The following is a 13,958-nucleotide window of genomic DNA, read 5'->3' as shown; positions in this document are numbered from 1 at the left end:
AAAAAAACAAAAAACCAACAAAACATGAGCCAAGCGTGGTGGCGCAAACCTTTAATCCCAGCACTCAGGAGGCAGAGGTAGGAGGATTGTGGTAAATTCGAGGCCACCCTGAGACTTCTTAGTGAGACTACCATGAAGCCCCCCCCCCAAATAAAAAGTTAAATATGCTGGGTTTTTTTTTTTTTTTTCAAGGTAGGGTCTCACTCTAGACCAGAAGTTGACTAGCTCAGTCATGTGTTCACAACTGGCCTGGAAGTCACTATGTAATCTCAGGCTAGCCTCAAACTCAGCAATCCTCCTACCTCAGCCTCCCAAGTGCAAGGCTTAAAGGCGTGTGCCACCATACCTAGCTAAATGTGCTGTTTTTTATAGTTCCCAAGGAGGACATACTAACAAAAGCAAGAACATCGCCTGAGACATCTGCAGAAGGCACTGAATCATAAATGACAGATGAAGGAACCACTGCCTGTTTCACAATTATAGATTAAGGGGCATGATCACAGGTACAAAAGGGCAAACGTGAGTCCTCCCTGCTTCCAACTCACTTCAGATGTAGTTCTTTGTCCCCAGCTCTGGCCGCATCTATTTTGACCCGAACCCAGAAGTTGACTGGCTCCGTCATGTGTTCAGGGCTGCAGGGTTGGAGGGCTGTCAACCACAAGATCACCATCTTGCAGCCCTGGGTCTGTTTACCCAGTTTCTTCAAACTCTCTACATGCAGCCGGAAGCACCTATGTAGCTGACAGAAAAAGAACAGACCAACTTAGAATAGGGAGCCAGGAAGTGTACACAGTACAGCAGGGTACAGTTCAGGTGTGCGTGGACAGGTACACCCATCACATGGAAAGGGCTAGGAGGTGCCTCTTCTACCCTGATAACTGAGACCCATGATGCTTGCTACTTCCAGGGCTCTTCCCTCAGCAAACAGCACTGCCTAGTCCTACATTAGAAATGCAGATCCAGACGGGTGTGGTGGCGCACGCCTTTAATCCCAGCACTCGGGAGGCAGAGGTAGGAGGATCACCGAGAGTTCGAGGCCACCCTGACACTACATAGTGAATTCTAGGTCAGCCTGAGCCAGAATGATACCCTACCTTGAAAAAAAAAAAAAAAAAAAAGATGTGCTGGGCGTGGTGGCACACGCCTTTAATCCCAGCACTTGGGAAGCAGAGGTAGGAGGATCACTGTGAGTTCAAGGCCACCCTGAGACTCCATAGTGAATTCCATGTCAGCCTGGGCTAGAATGAGACCCTACCTCGAAAAACCAAAAAAAAAAAAAAGGAAATGCAGGTCAAGCTGTGTGTGGTGGCACATGCCTTTAATGCCAGCACTTGGGAGGCAGATGTAGGAGGATCACCATGAGTTTGAGGACACCCTGAGACTACATAGTGAATCCAGCTCAGCCTAGGCTAGATTGAAACCCTGCCTTTGAAAAAAAAAAATGCAGGTCTAGTGTTGGAGCATGCCTGCGAAACCTAAGGACCCAGGTTCAACTCCTCAGAACCCAAGAAATCCAGCCACACAAGGTTATGTGTCTGAAGTTCGATTGTAGTGGCTAAAGGCCCTGGCATTCCAATTCTCTTTCTCTCTCCTTTCTGCTCTCACTCACTAAAAAAAAAGGAGAGGCTAGAGAGATGGCTTAGTGCTTAAGGCACTTGCCTGCAAAGCCAAAGGACCCAGGCTTATCTTCCCAAGACCCATGTAAGACAGATGCACAAGGGCACATGCATCTAGAGTTCCTTTGCAGTGGCTACAGGCCCTGGCATGCCCATTTTCTTTCTATCTGCCTCTTCCTCTCTCTAATAAATATTATTTAAAATATTTTAAAAAAGAATGTAAGAGCCAAAGGAAGGCTCCTACACAAACACACAAGTAAATAAATCCTTTAGAGGAAGTTGAAGATGGCTCAATGATTAAGAAGAGAACTTCCTGTGTAAGCTTGAGGGGCCTGAGAGACCATTCAAGTTTAATTTTCAGGACATACATAAATCCTTCAGAGGCTCATCACCTTGATGAAACTCCAGGCTCTCTACCATCTATCACTTGTCAATCCAGCCAACCCATCATTTCACGCAGGTTCTTGTTAACACGTTGGTTTTAGCTCTGGTGGTACAAAGGACCACCTTGGGGGTAGGAAGACTTTAGAATACGTACAGGCCTAGGCTCCATGACTAGAGAATCTGATACAATTAACTTGAGGTAAACATAGGAATAAAATGTCTTAAAAGTTCACTCAGGTGATTCTAACGTGCACCTCAATTTTAAATCATTGGCTTAAAAGGAGGCTAAAAGTAAAGAGCAAGTCAATCTGAAGGAAAAGATTATGGGGGCTGGGGAGATGGCTCATCATCTAAAGGTGCTTGTTTGTAAAGCCTTCCAGCCTGAGTTCAATTCCCTAACGACTCACATAAAGCTGGACAAGAATTCGTTTACAGTGATAAGTGACCCTGGCAACCCCCAACACACACACACACACAAATAAATAAAAATTTAGGACTAGAGATAGGCTGGAGAGATGGCTTAGTGGTTATGCACTTGCCTGTGAAGCCTAAGGACCCCGTTTCAAGGCTCAATTCCCCAGGACCCACATTAGCCAGATGCACAGGGGGCGCACGCATCTGGAGTTCATTTGCAGTGGTGGAAGCCCTGGCATGCTCATTCTCTCTCTTTCTCTGCCTCTTTCTCTGTTTGTCACTCTCAAATAAATAAATAAAAATAAACAAAAAAAAATTTAGGGCTGGAGAGATGGCTCAGTGCTTAAGGTGCTTGCCTGCAAAGGCTGACAGCCTGGGTTTGATTTCCCAGGACCCACACAAAGCCAGATGCACAAAGTGGAGCATGCATCTGGAGTTTGTTTGCAGTGGCAAAAGGTCCTAACATACCCACTCTTTCCCACTTTCTCCTTATCAATAAATAAAACTTTTTTCAAAAAATTTAATTTATTTATCTTATTTGAGAGAGAGAATGGGCATGCCACGGCCTCTAGGCACTGCAAACAAACTCCAGACACATGTGCCCCCTTGTGCATCTGACTTATGTGGGTCCTGGAGACTCAAACCGGGGTCTTTGGCTTCATAGGCAAACGCCTTAACCACTAAGCCATCTCTCCAGCCCAAAATATATATTTTTAATATTTACAAAAAAAAAGTAAAAATAAATAAATAAAAGAAGCTGGGTGTGGTGGCACATGCCTTTAACCCCAGCACTTAGAAGGCAGAGGTAGAAAGATCACTGAGTTTGAGGCCAGCCTGGGACTACAGAGTGACTTTGAGGTCAGCCTTGGCTACAGTGAGGCCCTAACTTGGAAACAAACAAACAAACAAAATAATAAATAATAAAAGAAAAAGATTAGGTAACAGAAAAAAGGAGGTTTGGAACACACTGACCCAGGTGCTGGTGCCAAAGTCTGTGAAGGCAGGGGTAGTGACAAAGCCTTCTCATACCATCCCAGCACCTCACCACATGACCCTTTTCCTTCCTTCCGCTCCTTCCTACCTTCTCAGGTAGTACTTCAGGGTAAGTGCCTGGCTTAGCTAAGCCCAGTTTATGACAGACTGGCTCCAAGATGACACAGACTTCTTCATAGAGCTTGTGACTAAAGAAGCTGTAGGCCAAGTTACTGGTGTAAGTGGCTGCAGAGAAAGGATAATTGGTCATCAGAATGGTTCCCACATCCCTACACTGCTGAGCTCAGCTCACCCTGGGGTTAGCTCAGCAGCTTCCACATAAGAACCCTATGCAAGCATTCCAGATCACAAGGGAGCAGAGGAGGGCAGCTCTCCCCTTGACTCCTCAGCAGTCTCTGCTCTCCATGTCAGAAAGGCAAACTCATACCAGATCTGTACACTGGCTCTTCAAGAGCTGAACTCTCATTCCTACACAGTGCCCATCTCTCCTCACTGCTAATCTCTGTTATGCTTACAAAATCAGTATTCTAAACCGGGTGTGGTAGCACATACCTTTAATCCCAGCACTCAGTAGGCAGAGGTAAAAGGATTGCTGTGAGTTCTGGCTACCCTGAGACTACATAGTGAATTCCAGGTCAGCCTGGGATAGAGTGAGACTGTACCTCAAAAGAAAAAAATTTTAACCCCCCCTCAAAAAAAGAACATAAAAAATGAATTTAAAAAAATAGTTCAGCTGGTCGTGGTGGTGCATGCCTTAATCCCAGCACTTGGAAGGCAGACAGAGGTAGGTGGATTGCTGTGAGTTTGAGGCCACCCTGAGACTACACACTGAATTCCAGGTCAGCCTGGGCTAGAGCTAGACCCTATCTCTAAAAAAAAAAATAATAAATAAATTTTTAAAAAATGGTCAAGAGCCATATATGCTGGTGTAAGCCTTTAATCCCAGCATTCAGGAGGCAGAGGTAGGAGGATCTCCTTTAAGTTCGAGGCCACTCTGAGACTACAGAGTGAATTCCCAGTCAGCCTGAGCTAGAGTAAGACCCTACCTGGAAAAACCAATAAATAAATGAAGTTGAAAATTCAAATCTGGAAAAATGGGTCAGTAGTTTAATGGGCTTGCTTGTAAAGCATGTCAACTTGGATTCAACTCCCCAGTACTAACATAAAGCCACAGGCACAAAATAGTGCATGAGTATGGAGTTTGTTTTCAATAACAAGAGGCCCTGGGACACCTATATTCTGTCTCAAATAAATAAGAATGTAGAAGTTTAAGGTTTTAAAAAATTCAAGGGGGCTGGAAAGATAGCTTAGCGGTTAAGCGCTTGCCTGTGAAGCCTAAGGACCCTGGTTCGCTGCCCGATTCTCCAGGACCCACGTTAGCCAGAGGGCGCACATGCCTGGAGTTCATCTGCAGTGGCTGGAGGCCCTGGCATGCCCCTTCTCTCTCCCTCTCTCTCTGCCTCTTTCTCTCTCTGTCTCTCTCAAATAAAATAAAATAATAATAATAAAAAAGGCTATATTGCTGAAGACTCCATATACTTGGGCTGCAAGGCCACTGAGAAATCCTGCTGGAACTGAGCTGATAACCTCCTCCATGTAGACCAGCTGGCAGAAATATCCTGTAATCTCAGCACTTTGGAGGTTGAGGCAGGAGGATTATCATCAGTATAAGAATAGTATGGGCTACACAAGTCAATCTGTCTCAAAAATTAAAAATAAATAAGCCAGGCGTGGTGGCGCATGCCTTTAATCCCAGCACTTGGGAGGCAGAGGTAGGAGGATTGCTCTGAGTTTGAGGCCACCCTGAGACTCCATAGTGAATCCCAGGTCAGCCTGGGCTAGAGTGAGACCCTACCTAGAAAAGCCAAACAAACAAAACAAAAAAAATTAAAAATAAATAAAAGCCATAATGTTATATTGGGTACAAACATTTTTATGAAATAGCTACCCAGTCAAACTGCAAAGAAACCCATGCCCACTCCAATAAGCCTCATCATTTCTCTCCTGTGTTAAGCAGAATAACTGATCCTCATAAACATCTTTCATTGTCTCTTTAAAGCACCTAGCCCCCACAATGGCTGGAGGCATACACAATGCAGTATGCCTGCCTAACCAATGATGATCCTCCCCAGAAGCCTGCACCTGAGCCCAGACACACTAACCAGTCAGCTTCAGACAGTCAGCGAGCTCTTGGCCTGACAGCCCCTCTAATGACTCCAGCATCCAGACAGCAGCAGATCTGCAACTCTCCACCAGCTGGGCCAGTTCAGCTACCTGAAGGGACAAGAAGGGCTGGAGGGTAAGAAGAGATATTCATCCAACATCTAAGGGACCCACCCAATGCCAAAGCTCTTCTAAAGAGCAACCCCAAACCCTAAAGCTTTGTCCAAGTTTCTTGATTCCCAGAACGTACCTGACAGCTCTGAGCAAAGTCGTAAACCATCCCAGTGTAGAGATGAAGACCATGAAAGTGCATCTGAAGCAAAGACTGCTGCTGCTTAGAGGAGACCCCATCGACCTGAAGAAAGAAGGGGAAGGTCGGTCTGAGACAGAAACAACAAGCTCCATACTTTCTTCAAACTTCCCAGAGTCCTCAGGAGCTAACACAGCTCAGGGAAGAGGAGAAAGGATACTGGACCACTGCCCTCTTAGGATGGATCAGATTGTTTTCAAGGCGTGGCTCAAAGAACAGCTTTCTAAGGAGCCAAAGCCTCCTGATCATACCAAACACTAGGCTAGAAGTGAGTTTACAGAACCACATCCCACCCTACCACTAGGTCCTTAACTCACACAATCATCCCGCAGCTGCCGGACAAGGGGACAGTACCCTCCAAGAAAAGCAAAGAGACCCAGAACAACATCGGATCTGTTATGCCTCTTGATTCCTCGTTCCAGGCCTGAAAGGAAGAACTGGCAGCTGTCATACAAAGCCCGAAGTGGAGGTGATGGCGCCTCCATGCTGTTGTTCAGCAGAGTTGATGCCTTAATCAGAAGCTGGGCCACTGCCAGGGGTCCTTCTTCCCTAGTCTGTAGCAGTTCAATTCCCAAATGGCATAGCTGGAGGCTGGGGGCTAGATTGGTGTTCTTTAGATAATCATATGCCTTCTCCACTGCATTAATGGCCTTGTCATGGTGGTGGCTCCAGCAGAGGCGACGGCAGTGTTCCAAGGTGAGCTCCAAGAGACAGATGGCCCTCTGGGGAGAAAGAGGACCGGGAGAGCTACCTCCCTCAGCCACTAAGACTCTGATCACATGCCGAGAGAGCAAGTCGTACAGGAAATCAGCGTCTGCTTCATCTAGACCATGCCCAGTAGCATCAAACAGCTGATAGGCAGCCACCACTCGACAGGCTGTTGGAGAAGCAAAGTGAGGAACGTCACAAGGGATACTTCCATCCTCCAAGAGTACTAGGAAGCTCAAGGCCTTCAGCCGAGCTGAGAATGCAGCTCGACGCTCTGACAGTGCTTCTGCTCCCTTCCAGAGCAGAGAAAAGCTGCCCCGAGTCACAGCCTCATAGTCCTGGGAGGCAGCTTGGCAAGAGCACTGCACCAAGCACGCATGGAGGGAGTGAGCAAGGTTGAACACGGCGTCTGGACTTCCCTGAGCTACAGCATTCCGAAGTAAGATGAAGAGAATGCGTTCCAGGTAGAGGGGCGGGCGCTGTGGGGTGAATAACAAGTAGCCATCACAGGCCATGTCCGCCAGCTCCAGCAGGCTCTTCAGATGCCCAGGGCAAGCTAGCTTGGCAGTCAACTGCTGGTTGCAAGCTCTCAGGATGGCATCACAAGCTTGTCTCCTCTCAGCGTCAGATCGGCTGCTGGGACAACCAGCTGGAGGCTTGCAGAGAAACTCCTAGGAGAGATGAGTAGGGTGAGCAGAGAAAGAGGTAGGAAAGGAAAAGGAAGCAGAGATAGGTTCCCCTTATATCTGCCTCTTAAAAAGAGGTAGAGAGCTGGGAAGATAGTTCAGCTGTTAAAGGCACTTTCTACCAAAGCCTACCATCCTGGGTTCGATCCCCCAGTGCCCACATAGAACCAGATGCACAAAATGGCATATGTGTCAAGTTCGTTTGCAAAAGGCTATGGAGTGCCTATTCTCTCTCTGTATCTTTCTCTGTTTACAAATAAACAAATAAAATATTTTAAAAAAAAAGTAAAGCAAGCTGGGCATGGTGGCACACGCCTTTAATCCCAGCACTCAGGAGGCTGAGGCAGGTGGATCACCATGAGTTCAAGGCCACCCTGAGAATATACAGTGAGTTCTAGGTCAGCCTGGGCTAGAGCGAGACCCTACCTCAAAATTCCAAATGAAAAATAAAATAAATAAATAAACTGAGTGTGGTGGTGCACACCTTTAATCCCAGCACTTGGGAGGTAGATTTAAGAGGGTTGCTGAGTTCAAGATCAGCCCAGGCTAGAGCAAGACCCTACCTCAAAAAAACATATAATAAAGGGGCTGGGCATGGTGATTCACACCTTTAATCTCAGCATTTAGGAGGCAAAGGGAGGAGGACCACTGTGAATTCAAGGCCACTAAGACTACATAGTGAATTCCAAGTCAGCCTATGCTAGAGTGAGACTTTTCCTTGAAAAACAAAACAAAACATACATAGGGCTGGAGAGATGGCTTAGCAGTTAAGACATTTGCCTGCAAGGCCTAAGGACCCAGGTTCAATTCCCAAGTACCCACATAAGCCATATGATGCACAAGGGGAGGGGGACATGTGTCTGGAGTTTGTTTGCAGTGGCTGAAGGCCCTGGCCTGCCCATTCTCTCTCTCAAATAAATAAATAAACTGTGTTTTTAAAAACAAATAAAGTAGAACACAGCTGAACATAGCAGTATAGCACTGAAGAAGAAAAAGGCAAGGAGGCAGGGGCTGGAAGACTGCAAACTTAAGGCCTGCCTAGGCTAGAATGAGTTCAAGGCCAGCTGGAGCAGCTTAGTGAGCCCTTGTCTCAGAACAAACAGTGAAAAGAAGGCCGCAGATATAGTTCACTGGAGAAGGGCTTTCTTAGCACGCATGAGACCCTGTGTTCAACTTCCGGTACTGGGGGTCAGCTCAGAAAGCCAGAGAGCATCCCTACCTTCAAGTCAGGCAGAAGCTCTTGGGCTTCCTTCTGACTTCTTAGCAGAGACACAAAGTTGACTCCTTTGAAGTTCCTCATGGCGCAAGAGCTAGAGAAAAAGGAGACAAACGAAAGAAGGCAGGTAAGTTTTGTAATGGACCTAACTGGAGGAAAAGTGAATGGGTAGGAAGCTGTGGAATATGCAAAATATCCCATCAGAAATCTCATCCTGAAAAACCTCTGACCATGACGCTGGGCTTCCGTTATAAACTGCCGTTTCCATTCCTCCTCCCCCCAGGCCGACCCTGGTCCTCCCAAAACCCACCACCGTACGCTGGAGGTTCCTTCCGAGCTCCTGGGGCGCCCACCAGGCAGTCCCAAGGTCACCCCCCGCCCCGACTGTGCGTCGCAGAGCCGCACCCGTCTCTTCCGCCTAGTCAGAGACGGGAACCCCATTTACCTCGGCTTGAGCGCACGCTCACGAGTCCCTCCGTGCCTCACTGTCCCCAAAAATCACCCTCCAGGTTCAGGACTAACCTCCAGCCAAAGCCTGCGCCAAGGAGCCAAAAGGTAACCTACGATTTCCGCGCCACCCCCACCTTTCAAATATCTCCAGCGACCAATCAGCAAGAGCGCGTAACGCCGACTGGCCGCGTGGAGCTCTGGGAACTGTAGTTTACTGGTCGCATTGATGGTCACGTGACTCTGCGCAGGGCGGGGTGCTGCTTTGAACATGAAGGCCTCTGGAGGGCGCGGGTTGTCCCATTTTTTTGTCAGTCTGTGCTGAGTTCCTCAGCAGCAGGTTTCTTAGCAGCTGGCAGGAAAGTCCAGCCCTTGCTTCCTTATTTTATTTTCTTAAAGCATTTTTAAAAATTTTTGGGGGCTGGAGAGATGGCTTAGCGGTTAAGCGCTTGCCTGTGAAGCCTAAGGACCCCGGTTCGAGGCTCGGTTCCCCAGGTCCCACGTTAGCCAGATGCACAAGGGGGCGCGCGCGTCTGGAGTTCGTTTGCAGTGGCTGGAAGCCCGGGCGCGCCCACTCTCTCACTCTCCCTGTATCTGTCTTTCTCTCTGTGTCTGACGCTCTCAAATAAATAAATAATAATAAATAAAAATTAAAAAAAAAATTGTTTATTTATGAGAGAGAGAGAGAGAGAGAGAACTATACACCAGAGCTTCTAGCCACTGCAAAGGAACTCCAGACGCTTGTGTTACCATATGCATCTGGTTTACGTGGGTTCAGGGGAATTGAACCTTGGTCTTTAGGCTTGCTTAGTAGGCAAGCGCCTAAACCGCTAAGCCATCCCTCCAGACCTTTAGTTTTTTCTAAGGTTTTGTTTATTTATGAAATAGAGGTTACTTATTTTCTGAATGCAGGCAAGAATTTAAATTTCAAGAGAATTAGACTAGACAACAAAAACATTCTGGGAAGCTCAACGTGGCTTGGATTACTAGGTCAAAGAGGATGTATGAAATTCTTTCTCACTATAGCTCTTGGAGGACACCATGAGCACCACACCCCGGGCGCCTTTCTTCCAGCCTATCCTGCCATTGGCTTGTGATGGAGTGTATAAAGGATAGGGTTGAGTGGAGATTGTGATTAACAACTAGGAAAATTCCTTAACTGGGATCTTTCCAAATACTTCCCCAAACATACAGATTCAGCTGACTCTGCTCCTTCCTTCCACTTCCAAAACTTTTCTTTCTTTTTTTTTAGTATTTTGAGATAGGGTTTCACTCTAGCCCAGGCTGACCTGGAATTCACTATGTAGTCCCAGGGTGGCCTTGAACTCATAGAGATCCTCCCACCTCTGCCTCCTAAGTGCTGGGATAAAAGGCATGCACCACCATACCTGGCCTTCCAAAGAAACTGTATAAATTTGAGCTGGAGAGATGGCTCAGCCATTAAAGGTACTTGCTTACAGAGCCTGATGGCCTGGGTTCAGTTCCCCATTACCCACATAAATTCAGATAAACAAAGTGACACATGCATCTGGAGTTCCTTGGCAGTGACATGAGGCCTGACACATCCATTATCTCTGTCTGTCTTTCTCTGCTTACAATAAATAAATTATTTAAGGCTGGAGAGATGGTTTAGCAGTTAGGGCACTTGCCAGTGAAGCTAGCTTACCCAGGTTTGATTCCCCAATAACCACACAAGCCACATGCGTCTGGAGTTTATTTGCAGTGGCTAGAGTGCCCATTCTTTCCCGTCCTACCTCCCTCTCTCAGCCTCTCTTTTATCTGCATCTTCCTCTTTTTCTCTCTCAACTAAATAAATAAAAATAAACTATTTAAACAAAAGAAAAAAACTAAGCCAGACATGGTGACACATGCCTTTAACCCCAGTACTTGGGAGGCAGAGGTAACAGTATCACCATGAGTTCGAGGCCACCCTGAGATAACAATGAATTCCAGGTCAGCCTGAGCTAGAGTGAGACCCTACCACAAAAAAAAGCAAGCAAGCAAGCAAGGAAGCAAACAAACAAACTGGTCTCATTTAGCTTTTCCCTGATAAACACAGTAAGTCATTTTCCATCAACATGTAGTTGTTAGGAGCTGAGAATCCAACCGGTGGGGAGGGGGGATTAAGAAAGGGTGAGCCAAAAATGGAGGATGGTTTCAAGTTCAGGCCATCCTAGGTTACAAAGTGAGATCCTGTCTCAAAAATAAATAAAGGCGAGAAAGGAGTCCCAACACTTGGGAGGCAGAGGTTGGAGGATTGCCATGAGTTCAAGGCCACCCTGAGACTACATAGTGAATTCCAAGTCAACCTGAGTTAGAGTGAGACCTTACCTCGAAAAACCACTTGGGAGGCTGAATAGAAGGAACGCCTTGAGTTTGAGGCTAACCTGGGCCTACAGAGTGAATTCCAAGTCAGCCTGTATTACAGTGAGACCATACCTTGGAAAAAAGAAAACAAGCCGGGCACGGTGGCACATGCTTTTAATCCTAGCACTTGGGAGGCAGAGGTAGGAGAATCACTTTGAGTTTGTGGCCACCCTGAGACTCTGTAGTGAATTCCAGGTCAGCCTGGGCTAGAGTGAAACCCTACCTTGAAAAAACAAAATAATAAAAATAAAAAGGAGGGGCTGGAGACATGCCTTAGTGGTTAAGGCATTTGCCTGCGAAGCCTAAGGACCCAAGTTCAATTCTTAGGGATAGAGAGAGAGCACTTGCCTAGCAAGTGGGTTCAATCTCATTATTCCCTACAAAATTAGGAATGTTGGGTCTGGAGGGTCTCACTCTCAGAGTGGCCTTGAATTCACGGGATCCTGTTACCTCTGCCTCCCGAGTGCTAGTATTAAAGGTATGTACCACCACACCCAGCTAAACTTTTAGTAGTTGTTTTTTGTTTTTTGAGGTAGGGTCTTGCTCTAGCCCAGGCCGACCAGGACTTCACGCCTGGCTAAAATTTAGTTAAGGTGCTTGCCTGCAAAGCCTAAAGATCCTGGTACAACCATTCTCTCACCGTCTCTTGTAAAATAAATAATTTTTTTAAATTCAATAAATGAAGCCAGGTTTGGTGGCTCACACCTTTAATCCCAGCACTCGGGAGGCAGAGATAGGAGGATCACAGGGAGTTTGAGGCCACCCTGAGAATACATAGTGAATTTCAGATCAGTCTTGGCTAGTGTGAGACAGTACCTCAAAAACCAAAATAAATAAATAAATAATAAAAAAAGCAGGGCTGGAGAGATGGCTTAGTGGTTAAGCACTTGCCTGTGAAGCCTAAGGACCCTGGTTCAAGGCTCAATTCCCCAGGACCCATGTTAGCCAGATGCACAAGGGGGCGCACGCATCTGGAGTTCCTTTGCAACGGCTGGAAGCCCTGGCGTGCCCATTCTCTCTCTCTCTCTGCCTCTTTCTCTCTCTCTGTCTGTTGCTCTCAAATAAATAAATAAAATAAACAAAAAAAAAATTAAAAAAGGGCTGGAGAGATGGCTTAGCGGTTAAGCGCTTGCCTGTGAAACCTAAGGACCCCGGTTCGAGGCTCGGTTCGCCAGGTCCCACGTTAGCCAGATGCACAAGGGGGCGCACGCGTCTGGAGTTCATTTGCAGAGGTTGGAAGCCCTGGCGTGCCCATTCTCTCTCTCCCCCTCTATCTGTCCTTCTCTCTGTGTCTGTCACTCTCAAATAAATTTAAAAAAAAAAAATCTTAAAGCAGTGCCTTTCCTAGCCAAGTTGAGGGAAAGACCCCATCCCAAGAAAATGCATGGATAAGCTACAAGAGAAGGAGCACACCCCATATTCTCTTCTGCCCTCTACACGCATGCTCATGGGACACATGCCTCTGCATACATCACGTATCACAGTGAAAAAAAAATTAAAAAAATAAAATAAAATAAAATAAAAAAGCAGAATGCCAGGCCAGGCGTGGTGGCGCATGCCTTTAATCCCAGCACTTGGGAAGCAGAGGTAGGAGGATCGCCGTGAGTTTGAGGCCACCTGAGACTCCATAATGAATTCCAGGTCAGCCTGGGCTACAGTGAGACCCTACCTCGAAAAACCAAAAATAATAATAATAATTTTAAAAATAATAATAATAAAGCAGGATACAGGACTGGAGAGATGATTAAGTTAAGGTGCTTGCCTGTGAAACCTAAAAACCCAGATTCAATTCTCCAGGTCCCACGTAAACCAGATACACAAGGTGGTGCAAGTGTCTGGATTCCATTTGCAGTTGCTAGAGACCCTGGTGTGCCTATTCTTTCTCTCCCTCTCTCTGTCTCAAATAAAAAAAAAATGGATAGATAGATAGATAGACAGATAAATTTTTAAAAAGCTGTATACAGAGCCCGGCATGGTGGCACACTCCTTTAATCCCAGCACTCGGGAGGCAGAAATAGGAGGATTGCTGAGAGTTTGAGGCCACCCTGAGACTGCATAGTGAATTCCAGGTCAGCATGAGCTAGAGTGAAACCCTACCTCAAAAAACAAAAAATAAAATAAAAAGCAGGATACAGGTTGAAATGCTTGGAACCAGAAGTGCTTTAGTTATCAGATTATAGAAATTTTATACCAGATAGATAGATAGATAGACATAGATATTTATATTTATATATTTATATAGTCTCATCCCATCCTGGATGATCAGCTCTCCATAGCTGCTTTGACTCAAAAGCAGCTGTATCACCAGAAAGCCCAGCATTGGTAACAACTCATTAAAGCTGTGCCTCTGGCCGGGCGTGGCGGCACACACCTTTAATCCCAGCACTTGGGAGGCAGAGGTAGGGGGATCACCAGGAGTTCGAGGCCAGCCTGAGACTACATAGTGAATTCAAGGTCAACTTGGGCTAGAGTGAAACCCTACCTCGAAAAACAAAATAAAACAAAACAAAAAAAAGTTGTGCCTCTGGAGCACACTGCACATTCTTCAGGCAGCTCAATCAGAGAGCCTCCTATTATTATTATTATTTATTTATTTATTTGAGAGGGCAAGAGAGGCAGATAAAGAATGGGCATGCCAGGACCTTCAACTGCTG

General features: G+C 46.4%; 1 protein-coding gene across 2 annotated transcripts in view; it reads right to left on the bottom strand.

Annotated features, from left to right (window-relative positions):
- The window catches only part of Espl1 (extra spindle pole bodies like 1, separase), a 32,657-nt gene extending 23,596 nt beyond the window's left edge, over positions 1 to 9,061 (bottom strand). Inside the window, exons 1-7 of one of the 2 annotated variants that reach the window (XM_045152555.1) lie at positions 9,013 to 9,061; positions 8,494 to 8,584; positions 6,198 to 7,259; positions 5,821 to 5,925; positions 5,570 to 5,681; positions 3,496 to 3,632; positions 546 to 739 (exon numbers count right to left, since the gene is read on the bottom strand). In XM_045152555.1, the coding sequence (XP_045008490.1) occupies positions 546 to 739; positions 3,496 to 3,632; positions 5,570 to 5,681; positions 5,821 to 5,925; positions 6,198 to 7,259; positions 8,494 to 8,574 (1,691 nt within the window). In that variant the 5' untranslated portion in view covers positions 8,575 to 8,584; positions 9,013 to 9,061. Of the gene's footprint in view, positions 1 to 545; positions 740 to 3,495; positions 3,633 to 5,569; positions 5,682 to 5,820; positions 5,926 to 6,197; positions 7,260 to 8,493; positions 8,585 to 8,935; positions 8,977 to 9,012 lie in introns of those variants that run through there. The other variant, XM_045152554.1, reaches the window with a different exon arrangement.
- Between the last annotated feature and the right edge of the window lie 4,897 nt (positions 9,062 to 13,958).

The sequence above is a fragment of the Jaculus jaculus genome, chromosome 6 (assembly GCF_020740685.1).
Source record: "Jaculus jaculus isolate mJacJac1 chromosome 6, mJacJac1.mat.Y.cur, whole genome shotgun sequence".
NCBI lineage: Eukaryota > Metazoa > Chordata > Mammalia > Rodentia > Dipodidae > Jaculus > Jaculus jaculus.
Note: the sequence above shows the minus strand (reverse complement) of the source record. Positions and strands in the feature narration are given on the sequence as shown.